Source organism: Bufo bufo, chromosome 4 (genome assembly GCF_905171765.1).
Source record: "Bufo bufo chromosome 4, aBufBuf1.1, whole genome shotgun sequence".
NCBI classification, from domain to species: domain Eukaryota; kingdom Metazoa; phylum Chordata; class Amphibia; order Anura; family Bufonidae; genus Bufo; species Bufo bufo.
This window is the reverse complement of record NC_053392.1, coordinates 359,602,142-359,618,915: the sequence shown is the minus strand read 5'-3', so window position 1 is coordinate 359,618,915 and position 16,774 is coordinate 359,602,142. Positions and strand designations below refer to the sequence as shown.

Sequence of the window (16,774 nt, the reverse complement as noted above, 5' to 3'; positions counted from 1 at the left end):
CATTGAATATGATGTAGTGGGAAGCTGGATAAACATTGGAAAAAAAAAGGAATTTCACCTCCGTTTTATGGGTTTTGTTTTTGCAGATTTAAAGAATTTTTTATTTTCTTATGATATATTCCCATTTATTTAATCATGCTATGTTTTTATAAGGTCTGTGTTTAAAGATATTACATTTCCTTTTTATTTGTAATATGTTGCACAGGTCGTTCATCTACCACCACTACAACGGTTTTAGATGGTAAGAATGGATCTGTCCACAAACCTCCACTGAAGATGACAAAATCAGTTTCGCAAGAGCTGAAGACAACATTCAGATCCCCAGCTGCATGGATCCTGGTGGTTGCCCTCATTGTGACATGGTCTGCAGTTGCCATTGTAATTTTCGATCTAGTGGATTACAAAACCTTTGCAGGTAGGTTGAGATTTTGGTGACATTATAGTTGTGTATATGATTACGGTTGAGTTAATTGAAGTATCCAAAGTTGACCTCGATCGGAACTTCAGAGAAAATTCCATTCACTGCAAAGCCGAATTTCCTCATGCTTCGTGGTAACAAATACATTTTTCATGAAAATATGACATTAACAGATTTTAAAAACTGACAGCCTTAGACTGCTGAATAAAAAAAATGGAATAGGTACAAATAAGCACATGGTGGGGAGTTGGAATATTAAAGAGGACCTTTCACTTGTAAAAACAATGTGAACTAAGTATGCTGACATATAGAGCGGCGCCCGGGGATCTCACTGCACTTACTATTATCCCCGGGCGCCGCTCCGTTCTCCCGTTATTCCCTCCGGTACCTTTACTCACTAAGTTATGGTAGGCGGTGTCTGCCCTTGTCCTGTGGGCGTCTCCTTCTCCTAGGCTGCAGCGCTGGCCAATCGCAGCGCACAGCTCACAGCCTGGGAGAAAAAAACCTCCCATGCTGTGAGCTCTGTGCTGCGATTGGCCAGCACTGCAGCCTAGGAGAAGGAGACGCCCAACAGGACAGGGCAGACACCGCCTACCATAACTTAGTGAGTAAAGGTACCGGAGGGAATAACGGGAGAACGGAGCGGCGCCCGGGGATAATAGTAAGTGCAGTGAGATCCCCGGGCGCCGCTCTATATGGCAGCATACTTAGTTCACAATGTTTTTACAAGTGAAAGGTCCTCTTTAAATCCCACTGAATGCTGACCATTTGTGATAAAGGAGTCATTGCTGTTGAATATAGTGCATTTGTATATTCACTAAATATTTTATGAGGCACAAGTAATCCCGAAATACAGCATTAATAGGTCTGTTGCATTGTGGCCATGGTATACAACAAGGATTTTCTGTAGAACTAATTTTACTTGTCAGTTACTAGCTTGTTATTTTAGTATTATGCTTTTCTGACTCGCATAAGTGCCATCCCATTTCTTTCATGTACCAGACCATTCCTTTCCTAGCTTTCACACATGCCAGACTATGACTTACCCAACTCCCCTTTACTAGACAATCCCTTCCCCAGCTCTCCTACAGTATGTGCTAGAATATTCCTTCTACAGCTTTCTTATGTTATAGAACATCCCCTCCCTAGCTGTTCTGTTTGCTAGACTATTTCTTCTCCATCTCTCCCATGTGCTAGACCATTTCTTCCCCATTTCTTCCCAAGCTCTCCTATGTGCTAGACCATTTCTTCCCCAGCTCTCCTACCGAATGTACTAAACAATTATTTCCAAAGCTCTCTTATGTTATAGACCATTCCTCCCCTAGTTGTTCTGTTTGCTAGACCATTTCTTCCCCAGCTCTGCCACGTGCTAGACTAGACCTTCCCTAGCTCTCCTATGTGTTAGACTATCCCTGCCCTATGTACTAGGTTACTCTTTACAGAGCTCTTCCTTGTGTCAAGTCATTTCTTCCCCTGCTTCCCTTTATGCTAGATCATTCCATATTCTGATTTTTAATGTTCCAGATCATTTGTTTATAACTCTCTGATTTATCAGATAATTTTTTCCTCAAATTCTTCACTCTCCTAATGTTGCCATAGTAACTCAGTCCCTAGCTTTACTACCGCACCAACTTCTCCAGGATAGCACTGTTTATTGGTCAAATAAAGCTGTATGTTTTCTATAGTTTGCAAGGAGGTCTAGTACAGTATATTCAGTATTTCAAAATAGCACAGCCATTGCTTTAAGCGTCTTGAATGAAACAGAATACCACAGTTTGTAAACCTATAGATTACTGACTGATAGGGATTTTAGTTATAATACAAATATTAAATAATTGCTCTAACTATAGTTGAAGTTGCAGTTTTTTTTTATGCTGTACGTAAGCATACATTTTATTTATTTGTATAGAACTTACATGGACAGTCATTATGAGAATCAAACGTCATGATGACAATACTTATAGGAAAACGATATGACACAGAATATTATGAAAAAACATAATAGCCACATGTCTGGATTTTGTAACATCTGCTTATGGTGTTATATTGTTGGATGAAGCCCTGTGCAGCGATTGCAGGGGAAATGTGATATTACACAATACCCATTTGAGAGTCCACCAAAATCGGAGTTACTCTTTCTAACAGATTTCCATTGTAGTTCATAAGACTAAGCTAGACAATGTGTACCTGGTTTGTCCATATGGGAGAATGCCATTCAATGAAGGTGAGCTTTAAAGGGATTGTCCGGGTTCAGAGCTGAACCCGGACATACGCATATTTTCACCCAGTCAGCCCTATGATCTTGGCATCGGAGCATTTTATGTTGTACAGGCTAAGACAGAGCTAAAGCCTGCCCATCAGTGCCGGTGATGTCACCGGGCTCACTGCTGGGTGGAAGCCTCCACCTGGCAGTGTGTTATTATAAATAAAAAGCCCTTGCCCTGTGCGATCCTGCACAGGGCAAGGGAGAGCATCAGAGCATAAAATGCTCCGATGCTAACATCAGAGGGCTGCCTAGGTGAAAATATGGGTATGTCCGGGTTTAGCTGTGAACCCGGACAACCCCTTTAATGTTCAATAAGTTTTATTGAGTATTTTGTCAAAATAACAAATACAACTATTAGGACAAGGATAGTATGTATTACCACCCTCTGATGGTAGTTGAGTTGTGTGGTATCAACACATCAAGAAAGCATAAAGGTAAAAAAAAAAAACATAAAGGTAAAAAAAAAAAAAAAAAAAAACATCAACATGCCAGAACACAGGGGATAGTGAGTTTAGTGGTGGTGATCCGATGGGTGTAGTAGTTCATTTACTCGCAGTTAAGTTGTCCCCTGGGCCGACATGCAGTGGATGGGAAGACAGCACTAAATCCTCCAGGGCACTCTCGGTTACAGGGAACACCAACCAGATGGAAGTTGAGGTGTCCTTGATGGCAGTGTGTAAGGCTTGTAGGGTGCTTTGGTGGCTGGGCCCCTGTGTTGTAGTTCATAACGCCAACACCGTATGGTGCAATTAGAGATGGAGCAGAAGAATGAAGAATGAGGCAGTAGTTAAACCAAACAGGAACTTTACTTGTCAGATGTAGTAAGGCATCCAATATCATCACTTTGTCTTGCATACAGATGGCAAAAAAAGGTAAAGCTGCAAATCAAAATTAGCAGGCTCCATGAGGTGAAGTGTAGAGGTTAGCTCCAGCTCACTTTAGTAGAGGTGATGTTCTTACTTGTACTTGGTTCCTGATCTTGCTTTTGTCACTCGGCCTTTCAATCGTAGTTTAGATCCTCTGTAAGTATTCTGACAGATGGCCTTTCTGTCCTTGGTTACGGTGGGCAGCCGTGAACCTGGAGCTTGTCATGAAGAGGAGGCAGAGGACCCAGACACACTGTGGCAGTATGCAGTGGAGATGGAGGCAGGGAGTCCCTCAGAGTCGCTTGTGCAAGTGGCCCGCTGCATGCTCACTTGTACTGATGATTGAGCACCAAAGTATTTGGGTGTTCGGCCCGAACACATTGCTATATTTGTGTGCTCAGCCGAGCACCCGAGTATAATGAAAGTCAATGGGAGACAACCAGGCACCCCCTGCTCTGAAGATGGGAGGGTGCCTGGTCCATTGGAAAAAATCATAAAGTGACAGAAACACCACCGAAATGGATCGGGAACAGCATGGGGACGATGTCTGGATGTATCTTTGACTCCCAGGTCGCTGCTGGGAATCATGTTGTCCGAGTTGTACGCCCACTTTTACAGACTGACAAAAATATGCACAACCCCCCCCCCAAAAAAAAAAAAACAACCATTCTTTCTAGAATACTCAATTGTATATAAAGTGCAAGTGCTGCAAAAAATTACAAGCAGCAAGAGGCACTCCGTAACAGCTTGTATATCACACAAAGGAGGGACTCATTCACATTGTTGTACAATTGTTCAGGTAGTGGGACTCTTACACTCATAAAGCCTATGCACTAAGTGAAAGGGCTGCCAAAAATTACAAGGAACCGACACTCCAAAACACCCTTTGTTACAATGGCTGAAATCTGATTGGCTATTATTGCCTTGCCCCTTTTTTTTTTCCTAATTGTGAACCACCCAGAGAGGGTGGGTCAAGTTATTAAAGCAGAAGCGTCCAAGGAAGGCAGCAGGTGCACGGCAATTACCCACTTGGGGAGGTAGTGACGATAAATAACAATACAGCACTCCTAAGTGGCCCTGTTATTGGAATGAGTACACTTTCCTAGCGTTATACTGGAGACGTAGCGCAGGTAATGTCGCTGCCACCAGCAGGAAAAAAATTAGACTGAATGTCACTGATAGTTCAGATACGGAAACGTTATACAGGAGGTGTAGCGCAGGTAATGTAACTGTCCGCAGCGGACACAGTCTACAAAAAAAAGTACACTGGATGTCACAGATATTTTTAGGCTGCGCACACGTTACACAGCAGATGTAGCGCAGATAATGTCGCTGTGAGTGGAACACTGTTATGGGGTATATATCGGTGGCACACTGTTATGGGGTATATATGGGTGGAACACTGTTAAGGGGGTATATGTGACTTCTTTTTGGGACCATTGGGACTAGTAAAGAGGAATCATGTAAAACATGTGCCCCTAGTACACAGCGAATCTCTTCTCCTCGCGTGTTGTACTCTGTGGGGGGAGGGGGCGTGTATATTAGCTACAGTGGTGATTTGAGGGGCACCTTTTCCCCCTCACCCCATCTATCTGATGTTCCTCCCCTATAGAGTGATGGCTGTGCAAATGACTGAGCAGCTCCCTGGACACGCGGCACAGGAACAGATTGAGGGGCAGAAGACTAATGATTCTGTGAGCACAATATTGCGGTGTGACTGCGCTATACAAATACCTGTCAGAAATGCACCGCCATTAAACCGACGTACACTGCTGGCAGTGGCACCCGCGCTCTGTCCTGCCTGCTGTAGATAATAGTTCTCTCCGACGACGCAGGCAGCGCTGGATGGCGTTGTGACGTCATGTCATGCAGCACACTGTGTGGACGACGTGCTGCCTGCCTGCCCCTGCCGTGGGTAAACTTAAACAGACCCTGACCCTGTACTACACTAAAGGAGGACTCCTGGCTGTCCATCCTGGCCTTGCGCCTGACGGAGGACCAGGAGTTTAAAAACCGGACTGTCCGGCCCAACTGCACGTGTCGCATGACACATCACTGCTTTAGAACATATAACTGCACCGCACAAGGGCTAATAAGACGTAGAAATATTTCATAGTAATACGCCCTGTTAATGGCTGTATCACACAGCACTTGCACCCCAATAACAAGAAAGGTTTGCTGGAATTACAGAAGTATTATCTATTGCAATCCTGAAAGCAGCAGCATAATGGCAGTTTGGATCCCCAGTCAGGGCAGAAAAGTGTAATAGGATTGCTCCTATTACCCAGGCTGTAGCCTCCACTATTGGACCCTGTTCTCCTTTTATAGTGTGGAATAATTCCTTCCTATCCGTTCCCTACACTTCTAATGATCTTTCCCTGAACTTCTATTCAGCCCAAATAAAGTTTCAAAGTCTTTTCTACCACTTTCCCTAGCACCTGCTAAAATTACTCCCTGCACTAAGTACACTGGAAAATTGCTGAATCCAAGATGGCTGAGGCCCTTTTAGTGCTGTGACATCGCAGGGGCTGGCTGCTGATTGGCTGCATGCATGGCATTGTGGGTGATCCCTTGTTCTCATAGTTCTTTGCTCCATGTCCTAACACGTGCAGCAGCCATTTTAGGAAAAAAATTGATTCGTTACCACGAAGCGTGAGGAGATTCGGATTTGGTGCAAATCCAATTTTTCCTAAAATTTGGATCTAATTCCAGTTTGTCCACTTCGATTTGCTCATCTCTAGCTATAATATTGTAAGAAATAGTAAATTAAAAAAAAAAAAAATTTCAACTCATTTCCTCATTAATTAACATGATTTGGAAATATGCTTGTTAGCTATTCATAGAAATGCTTCTGTCTTTCACAAATTTGACAGTAGGATTAATTTCAGCAAAAAAGCAATAAAGTTTCTGGTATTGTCATTTCCCTATTTATACTTGGATAATGAAATGTAAATTTGTATTTAGTGCTCACTCCATTTAATATTTGCTACAAATACACCCCTTTCATTATTTGATTTCTCTCTCACACATCATGTGTCTAATTTGATAGTCCTGTAGATATGGAATATTGGCAAGATAAAAACAATGTTATTTGCTGGTATCATTAAGCTTCATGCCAGCTTAAATTGCTGATAAAATAGTTTGTCATTCGAACTTCTGTAGCATCCACCAGCATTTTAAATATCCATTAAATTGTATTTATTAATGTGTCCTATATATCTACATAATGTATATCTTATGTATAATGTATATCTAAATAATGTAATAAAGCTGCTGTAAGGTAGATTATAACAGTGGCTAGAAAAATCTAGTTCTGGAAAGTGTTTGCTCACTTTGCATTGCAAGTTACTAATTTCATAAACATACCGTATGACTCAATTTTCTCCAGATTTGAGCAAGTATACCCAGATTAGAATGTTAAATTCCATGAAGAAGATTTAAAAAATAAATGTTTTAAATATGCATAAGTGTATATGAGATCAAGTGTTGATACAGTAGCTATTTCCACATTAGGGCTTCATATGTTTACAAAAGAGCTACCCTTTAAGATGCTCAACTAATGCTCAACTAATGTTTGGATTATAACGGACCCAACGTTTTTGTGATTTGTTTTGGGTGAGTGACAGAGAGAGAGAGGCAGACTAGTATGCTACTCTGGGTTTCGGGGCAATATATATGCGTTGTTGGGGGGGATTAGCTTTCTCATTATGGAGAGCGCCTAGTGTGCGTAGTAAATGTGCAGATTATTTTAGACAAGGCAATGCCCACTCTATCTCTCTCTGGCCCTTTCCAATTTATTAAAAATACTACCTCACCTCGGGCCATACTGGCCTCCATTAAATTCCAGCAATGCAGGTTCCACATGCATGCTGAGCTCACACTGTGTTATACCTCTTTTGGTGCCACAATGGCCTCCATTAAATTCAGGGAATGCAGGCTCAACATGTGGTAAGCTGAGCCCACTCTATATTTTACCTCTCCTGAAGCCAAATGTCCTCAATTCAATTCAGGGAGAGCAGACTATAGCTTTATACTTGCATTAATTAAAATCAGTCTATGGGACAGACAGATTAGTCAGCAGTGCACGACTAATGGAGACAGCCACACCTCCAATGCAAACTGCAAAAAAAAAAAAAAAACATGGGGGTCAGTCAGCACATCCCAATGTGCAGGTGCACTTCGCCATGGCTGAAAGCACAAAAGCTAAAAAAAAAAAATAATAATAATATGCTACTGCACTCTGCAAACACAAATAATAAAGTAAATACAACAGTGCCATACTCACTATAGAAAATGCACTAATGCTAATGATGCATTATAAAAGTGAGATTCTTAGCAAATACATTTTGAACAAAACTATTTGTGCCTGTCCGCCAACGACAAGCTGATCTCTTTAGCACATGAACCCACAGTAAATACTACCTCCTCTGGTAAAATACTGGCCTCCATTAAATTCAGTGAATGCAGGTTCCACATGCATAATTTTGTACAAAATATATTTGTCAAGAGGCTGACATTTATAACAGAGCATTCGCATTAGTACATTTTCTATAGTGAGGATGGCACCATTGTATTAACTTGATTACTTGTGTTTGCAGAGTGCTGTTGCATTGCGTTTGTTTTTGCTTTTGTGCTTTCAGCCATGGTAATGTACACCTGCACATTGCGATGTGCTGACAAACCCCCATTTTTTTCTTTGCATAAGTTCAGGCCTAAAGAGCTAATATGCTAAAAAAAAGCATTGAGGTCTGGCATGTGCAAGACTGGACAGAAAGATAGAAAAGAAGGGGAAAAATGATCAAGAGCTTTAAAGGCAATGTATCACCTATATTTTATTTTACAAATTCAGAAAGTGACACACATTTTCTAATCTATTTTTATTTTCTGTTTTAATTTTTTATTATGTTTTCTTTTTCGATTATGGGGTAGCCATCGTACCCTAATTGCTGTTAGCATCACTTAGATATATGCCTTACAGCAGCCACATATACCATAGGGCACAGTAGACAGGAAATCATTGTTATCTACTAGAGAGTTTTGTAGACATGCTCTGTGACCTGTGCCAAAGTCATTATACAGGGTGGAGGAGAGTCCAATCACCTATTGTGAATGGTGAATCCTGTGTTATCTGTATATACAGTAGATGCTACTTGTCATTGTAATCTTGTTTATGATGACAATTATATGACTTCTGACAAGTGGTCTATACAGAACAGGAAGAGCCAGCCAATTATTAGGCCTACCGGCCAGTGTGAAAAGTGAGGGACTTTATATATTTCCAAAAAATATAGTGACATGGAAAACTAAAATTGGATTCACCAAAAATTCACGCAAAATATGCATACAATAAAAATCTGGTAGGTTGTTTTCAATAGGTCACTTTCTGATAACACATTTCCTGTAAATGATTATATTGTAATGTAAATAATGTAATAGTAATATTAAGCTCTAAAGAAAGATATTCATCTGAAGAATATCAATAATCTAAACCTCACCATGTTAAGGACCATATTGGACAGAAATAGTAGCTGATGCTTGGAAAAGACAATAGAAAACATTTAAACAGATGTAGGATAAAGCCAAAGATGTTAAAATTAAAGATGAAAATGTCTTCTTTCTTACCCTTTTGCCTGTTTCAAGAAATCCAAAGATGCATAGTGCAAGTTGGCAAGATTGGCATTTGTATGTCAGGGCCTGGCCATCTTGCTTCACTTATGTCATAATGACATCTCAAAATAGGTGAGAAGGTAAGGAAGGAGACATCCGTGTAGATGGATAATGATCTATTTTATTTACATCATCAAAAATACCAGAAAATAACTTCTGCCTTAATAGAGATACAGTCAGGTCCATAAATATTGGGACATTAACACAATTCTAACATTTTTGGCTCTATACACCACCACAATGGTTTTCAAATGAAACAGACTGTCAGCTTTAATTTGAGGGTATTTACATCTAAATAAGGTGAACGGTGTAGGAATTACAACAGTTTGCATATGTGCCTCCCACTTGTTAAGGGACCTAAAGTAATGGGGCAGAATAATAATCATAAATCAAACTTTCACTTTTTAATACTTGGTTGCAAATCCTTTGCAGTCAATTACAGCCTGAAGCCTGGAACACATAGACATCACCAGACGAAGGGTTTCATCCCTGGTGATGCTCTGCCAGGCCTCTACTGCAACCGTCCTCAGTTCCTGCTTGTTCTTGGGGCATTTTCCCTTCAGTTTTGTCTTCAGCAAGTGAAATGCATGCTCAATCGGACTCAGGTCAGGTGATTGACTTGGCCATTGCATAACATTCCACTTCTTTCCCTTATAAAAATCTTTGGTTGCTTTTGCAGTATGCTTTGGGTCATTGTCCATCTGCACTGTGATGCACCGTCCAATGAGTTCTGAAGCATTTGTCTGAATATGAGCAGATAATATTGCCCGAAACACTTCAGAATTTATACTGCTGCTTTTGTCAGCAGCCGCATCATCAATAAATACAAGAGAACCAGTTCAATTGGCAGCCATACATTCCCACGCCATGACACTACCACCACCATGCTTCACTGATGAGGTGGTATGCTTAGGATCATGAGCAGTGCCTTTCCTTCTCCATACTCTTCTCTTCCCATCACTCTGGTACAAGTTGATCTTGGTCTCATCTGTCCATAGGATGTTGTTCCAGAACTGTAAATGCTTTTTTAGATGTCGTTTGGCAAACTGTAATCTGGCCTTCCTGTTTTTGAGGCTCACCAATGGTTTACATCTTGTGGTGAACCCTCTGTATTCACTCTGGTGAAGTCTTCTCTTGATTTTTGACTTTGACACACATACACCTACCTCCTGGAGAATGTTCTTGATCTGGCCAACTGTTGTGAAGGGTGTTTTCTTCACTAGGGAAATAAATCTTCGGTCATCCACCACAGTTGTTTTCCGTGGTCTTCCGGGTCTTTTGGTGTTGCTAATCTCACCGGTGTGTTCCTTTATTTTTAAGAATGTTCCAAACAGTTGTTTTGGCCACGCCTAATGTTTTTGCTATCTCTCTGATGGGTTTGTTTTGTTTTTTTTCAGCCTAATGATGGCTTGCTTCACTGATAGTGACAGCTCTTTGGATCTCATCTTGAGAGTTGACAGCAACAGATTACAAATGCAAATAGCACACTTGAAATGAACCCTGGACCTTTTATCTGCTCATTGTAATTGGGAAAATGAGGGAATAACACACACCTGGCCATGGAACAGCTGAGAAGCCAATTGTGCCAATACTTTTGGTCCCTTAACAAGTGGGAGGCACATATGCAAACTGTTGTAATTCCTACACCGTTCACCTGATTTGGATATAAATACCCTCAAATTTAAAGCTAACAGTCTGCAGTTAAAGCACATCTTGTTCATTTCATTTCAAATCCATTGTGGTGGTGTATATAACATTTTTTAGAATTGTGTCAATGTCTTAATATTTATGAACCTGACTGTATCTAAGCTGGTATAAATCTGCTTAAAAATTGCTAAATACTAATATAAAAATGTTCTAATGAACTTGTGCCTCTCTGCTGGCATGTGATATGACTTGTCCAATAGCAGTCTCCACTGAATAAGGCCTCTTGCACACAAACGTAAGGGCTCCGTGCCCGTGCTGCTGGCCGTATACTGCGGTTCCGCAATACACAGTTCCGCAATTTGCGGTCTATTCTCCGGTTTATTTTACAGAAAGCCCAATTTCAATAGGGACAGTAGAATGCTTAATTTCCTAAGTATGGGAATTTATTGGCCATCCTCCACTAAATATTATTTTTCTGCAAAAACAAGGAGGAAAAATATGTTAGAAAAGTGAATGTTCCATTTCTGTTCCTCAGTCTATCTCTGTACTTTATATTGATCAAATATTGCACAGTTTTCTGGAACATTTAGGAAATATCTGCATTTAGCATCAATTGGATGGAAAAAATTATGTCACAGATTTGCTGTGGAATTTGCGTCAAAATCTGAATGTTTCACATGTGGCATTTTCTCAAAGATTTCATTGCATATTTGATGTGTATTTCACCCCTTGCATTGCAACAGATTAAATCCACATTGAAAACCTAGAGAAATAAATGACATGCTGTGCATTTATAAACTGCAACCAATTGTCGACGTCGAAGCGGATTTTTCTCTATAGCATGCGGATGAGATTTGTTAAAATGTCATTCACTTGTAACGTCCCAACATTGCTACAAAACACCAGTGATTGTCTGGCAGCTGTCTCCAAAATCATGTTCTCCCTTTACCTAAAACTGAATCTCTCAAAAACTGAACTTCAATTCTTTCCCCTATCCACTAACCTTTCTACACCTGATATTTCAGTTTCCGGCTATGGTCTATCATTCCTGGCCACATGCCTGTTGTCTTGGGGTTTTGTTTAACTCCAATCTTTCCTTTGTTTCCCATATTCAATCACTGACATGCTCATGTCCTCTGCACCTTAAAAATATCTCCAGAATTTGTGCTTTTCTCATGGTGGAAATGACCAAAACTCCTGCTGTTGCTTTGATTCATTCTCATCTGGACTACTGTACAGATGCAGCAGAGTTAACAGTCAGTCAAAATGCGTTAACTAGATGTGATAACTCACCAAGTGTGTATCCTACATCCGTATCTCATTACTGATTGGTCTTCTCCCTCACTAAGCTCTCCTCCCTTTAATCTGTTCTAAGTGCTCATCTTTTTGTCCAGCCACTATACCAATGCCTCTATTATGTGCCAATCACCTCAGTGGGTGCCCATCTACCACAAAATACCACCCTGAGCCAGATGGGCCTCAAGTCCCCCCACAAATGGTACATACAGTAGTACAGTACACTGAGTGTACTACATATAGATATTGAGTGTACAGTTTCTCTACCAGCCTTTGTGACCATCAAAAAAGCTGAATAAATTTTTTCAACAAACTACTCAATTTATTATTATAGATGCATCAGATGGCTTAGATAACGTTTATGCATAGAGACTAGGTCTCCAGGACACAAGGACCTGAAGCACAGGCTAGGCAGCAGGCTACTAGGGAAAACAAATGTCTGTTGGTGCAGTTTTAGGGATTTACAATTTGGGGTCAGTTAATATTCAGTTAATATATAGTAGTTGTACAGTTGGCCATCGGAATTAATTTGACTGGTGGGCCATCGGCACTTCAGTCTGACACTGGCAGATAATGGCATTGTTTTCAATTTTACCCTGTGATCTTTGGGTGTGCTTTTGTTCAGATGAGCAGCCTGCCCAAATTGCAAATGCCAGTGGTAAAATCATGGCACCAGTTGGTTTATGTTTAGTATGGAAGGTGAAAATGGTCTAATGCTGTGACAGGTTCTTATAGCTTTTTGACTGCATATTGACTTCCGGTGTTGTTTCTGTCTTCTGCTGACTTCTGCATGCTCCATCTTCTTTCTATTTTCTGATCTGTTCCAATGCCAGTGACCTTAACTTTAGTCAGCCTAAGAATCATATCAGCCTATATTTTGCTTAATAGGGTTGTTTGATCACATACAACTCATAAAATTGGAGTTAGGCTCCCATGACCACTTCTGAAGAACCAGTTACGCCTTGAGAGCATTTGGATTGCTACACATTTCCACTGCTTTGGGAGACATAGAATTATTTTGTGACCATTGAAAGGAATAGCTAATAGCTTTCTGTAATTCATAAAGGGCTGCATCTTACCAGAGTAAGAGCTGCTGCTTGCCATTCACTCCCCACTTTAGCTCATAGAATAGTGTCCTACTTCATAAAGGGGTTCCCAAGCATGGCATTGCCTTCAATGATATGCCCTGTGGGTATAGGCAGAGGATGTTCTGATGGCATAATTCTCATTATGATACCTGCCTGTTTATGAGCACTACCAGAGCACACGTGGGGGAAAACCAATACTTCCCTTGGCCCTGACCTTTTTATGCTTATCATATGGAAATTGTAATTTACACTTTTGAATACCAGAGACTTAATATGTTCTGTAGGGCTTTTGCATTTCAAAAAAGGTATTTTTTAAGCTGACAAATGAATCATGTAGTTCTCCCAAGCAAGAATTCAATTACAATGTCCATTGCTTACAAGACCATTTTTCTTCTTTTAATAACTGCATGATATTCACACATTTTACATTTATTATTAATCTCTTATTTTTATAACTTGTTTTGTCAATGCCCGATGATCATTTTTGCAATCACACTTTGCTCTTTTAATGGTATTTTAATTGATGGCCATGCCTGGGTTTTTACATTGCTTTGTGCAATTTCTAACTGAATGCATTTAAGCCTCTGTATTAAGAAAACCTTAATTAAATTACAGTCTTTTGGAAAGAAGGTAAGAAATTGAGTGTTATCCACTTAAAGTAAATTGCCCACCAAACATGTTTAATGTGTACTGTGCATTTTCATGGTAACTGCTTTAAAGGATATCAATACTCTTTTATTGTGTTGTTAAACTGTACAAATCTGGATTAGTTATAATCGTATATAAGTAATGGCTAGATTGTTAGATATTTCTGTATGTTGTACAGGCAAATTTATAAGTTTTATAGTAAAATCATCTTAATCCGGCATCTGTTAGTCCTGTCAGCTACATAGTTATTTTTATTAGATGAAATCAAAGAAGAGAAAAAGGGTAGTTTCATGGCTAATGATCATAAAGGAAGACAACATAATACCATAATTACAATTAATAATAATATATTAATATATTAGGCAATATTATTAAAACCTTTTAACATAAGTACTGACCCTGAGGCCCATAGAAGCCAATCACAATGCAGCTTTCATTTTTCCAAAGCAATTTTAGAAAGAAAAGGTAATCTCTGGTTGGTTGATATTGGCAACAGGTCCAACCTTTCTGTTTTACAGTTTTGATAAATGAGCCCCTTGTTTTCATCAAGGAAACCTATCTATTGGCTTTACTGTATATGATTAAGATAAATATAAAAATTGCTGTATTTTTGTGTGCCATAGGACTCATGCACATGGCCTGTTAAGGAGGATATTAATTATTGATATATTTATGCAAATATCAATAATTAATATTCATAAATAAGTGTGAACCGTCTAGTGATGACTGCCTATTTATGCCTAAATCATAACATAAATAAACTACCTAACCTATTTAGCTATGTTAACTAGCTAACTACCTCTGTTATCTATACATTCTACTGAACTACACTACGTGCGACTATTGATGCAGCGCCTTACTACTACAAAAGACTACACACTGTGCTTAAATAAAAGGTATTTATTAACACACTATACGTCACAGTCTAATATTTGCTTATAATTATATATATCTATATCAATGGAATAGATACATATATTTATAGCAGCACACAGCAATATAAGTAAACACATTATAACAATACACTAATACGGTCCTAACTACAATTACAATAATACACTTACAATACAGCACTAAATATACAGTACTAAACTACACTACACAATCCCAAGTTCCACCCACAAACTAACTATACAATACACTCACACATTTATATTAGCAGTCCACCCACCTGGTTCTACTTACTGTCCCTATGGGGTATGACAAGGGTTAACGGTGGCACTGCACGGGTGTGTGCAGGCCACAGACACAAATACAGTAATAGGGGTGAGGTACAGTGGGGGGGTGATCAGGGCTTCAGGGATCGTTGGTGGGACAGGGTAGTTAAGGGTTGACAATGGGATTGTTCAGGGCTGTACAGCAATGCAGGGGTTAACACCCTACAAGTGTACAGTAAGGAGGTGATCAGGGGTTATTCAGGGGAGTAGGGGTTTGGATATGCAGGGGTTAACCAGGGGGGGACTACAAGTCTAAATATACGCTATATCTATATATATATTTATAGATCAATGGTTATAAATATATATACATATAGACGCACACACCACAATACAAACCTAACTACACTAGACAATTCCCAATTCCACCCCACACTCTAGCTGTACAATACACATACATACATTCCTTAGTAGCCCACCCAAAACACACACTCAGCTGCTACTTGGGTAAGTAGGCAGCAGTGAAGGGGTAAGATTACAGGGCAGCTACAGGGGTATGAGTTGGTGGCAAGGAAGGGGTGAATCAGGGCAGGTGTATTAGGGGTCTGGAGGGAAAGGGTTACTCAGCCATCTTCAGGGCCATGTGGCCTCTCTTCCTTCAGAGAGAAGTTCCCATGTGTCTCTGATTGTAGTCCAGGTTCCAAGAGGCCGCACCTCTGTCCGGCTTGGGCTAATATAGCCCAAAAGCAGCCCCCTCCTCCTTCTTCAACAGGGGCGTGTGACGGAATGCTAGAACTGAAACAAAGGACTTCCTGCCCAAGCTGTAAGCCTCCCCCAGCTGCTACAACATAACATCACACACTCCCACGTCATAAACGAACCAGGCTGATCAATATATATATATGTGCACATATACACACTACACAACCTGGGGATCATATATATCCACCCAAGCTGGGGGCACTTAGGTATATACATCCATATAGATGTTTGAGGCTCATCTACATGCATGTACATATACACAATATCATAAATGGGCAGTAATAAGCCCACCTGCATATGGATATATTATACATAGAGATGTATGCTGACAAGGGGGCATACATACATCTCCATGTATACACCCATACCACCTGGACCGGCCCATGCAAAAGGGCCAATATACATGCATATATGTAAGGGCATATATACATATATATTTAAATCCAACACTTCCCTCAACATGGCCTTATTGCATCCACATTTCAAATCCAGCAGAAAACAATTCTAGCATCTTTGATAAAGCTCTGTATATATTCTCCACCTAGAAGCATTTCTTTCAGATGAAGAATATCTCTGTACATACTGTAAGTGACAGCACCTGATGGAGCCTTTATGAAAATGCACTATTTCAATTCAGCTACATACTAAGGAAGCCCTTTTCCTCTGTACACTGCATGTAGGCGCCAAACCTAAGTACATGAGCTCTTTAAGGGATTTAAAAACAAACATGTCTGCAGTCTTACAGAACCACTATCAAATGTTAATAGGTTGTTGTGCTATTGTAGCTGAACCCCATTTACTTTAGTTGAGCTGAGCTGCAAAGCTAGACACAACCCATTGACAGGTGTAGTCATGTTTTTCTAACCATGAACAACAATTTTAACCCCTTCAGCACTAAGCATTTTTGCATTTCTCTGTAGTACTCCTAGCCTTTCCTGGGCCATATATTGTTTTCCATT

General features: G+C 40.1%; 1 protein-coding gene across 1 annotated transcript in view; it reads left to right on the top strand.

Annotated features, from left to right (window-relative positions):
* The window catches only part of TRDN (triadin), a 276,197-nt gene that overhangs the window by 45,152 nt on the left and 214,271 nt on the right, over window positions 1–16,774 (top strand). The window contains exon 2 of the mRNA XM_040430087.1: window positions 206–415. Within this exon, the coding sequence (XP_040286021.1) occupies window positions 206–415 (210 nt within the window). The remainder of the gene's footprint in view (window positions 1–205; window positions 416–16,774) is intronic.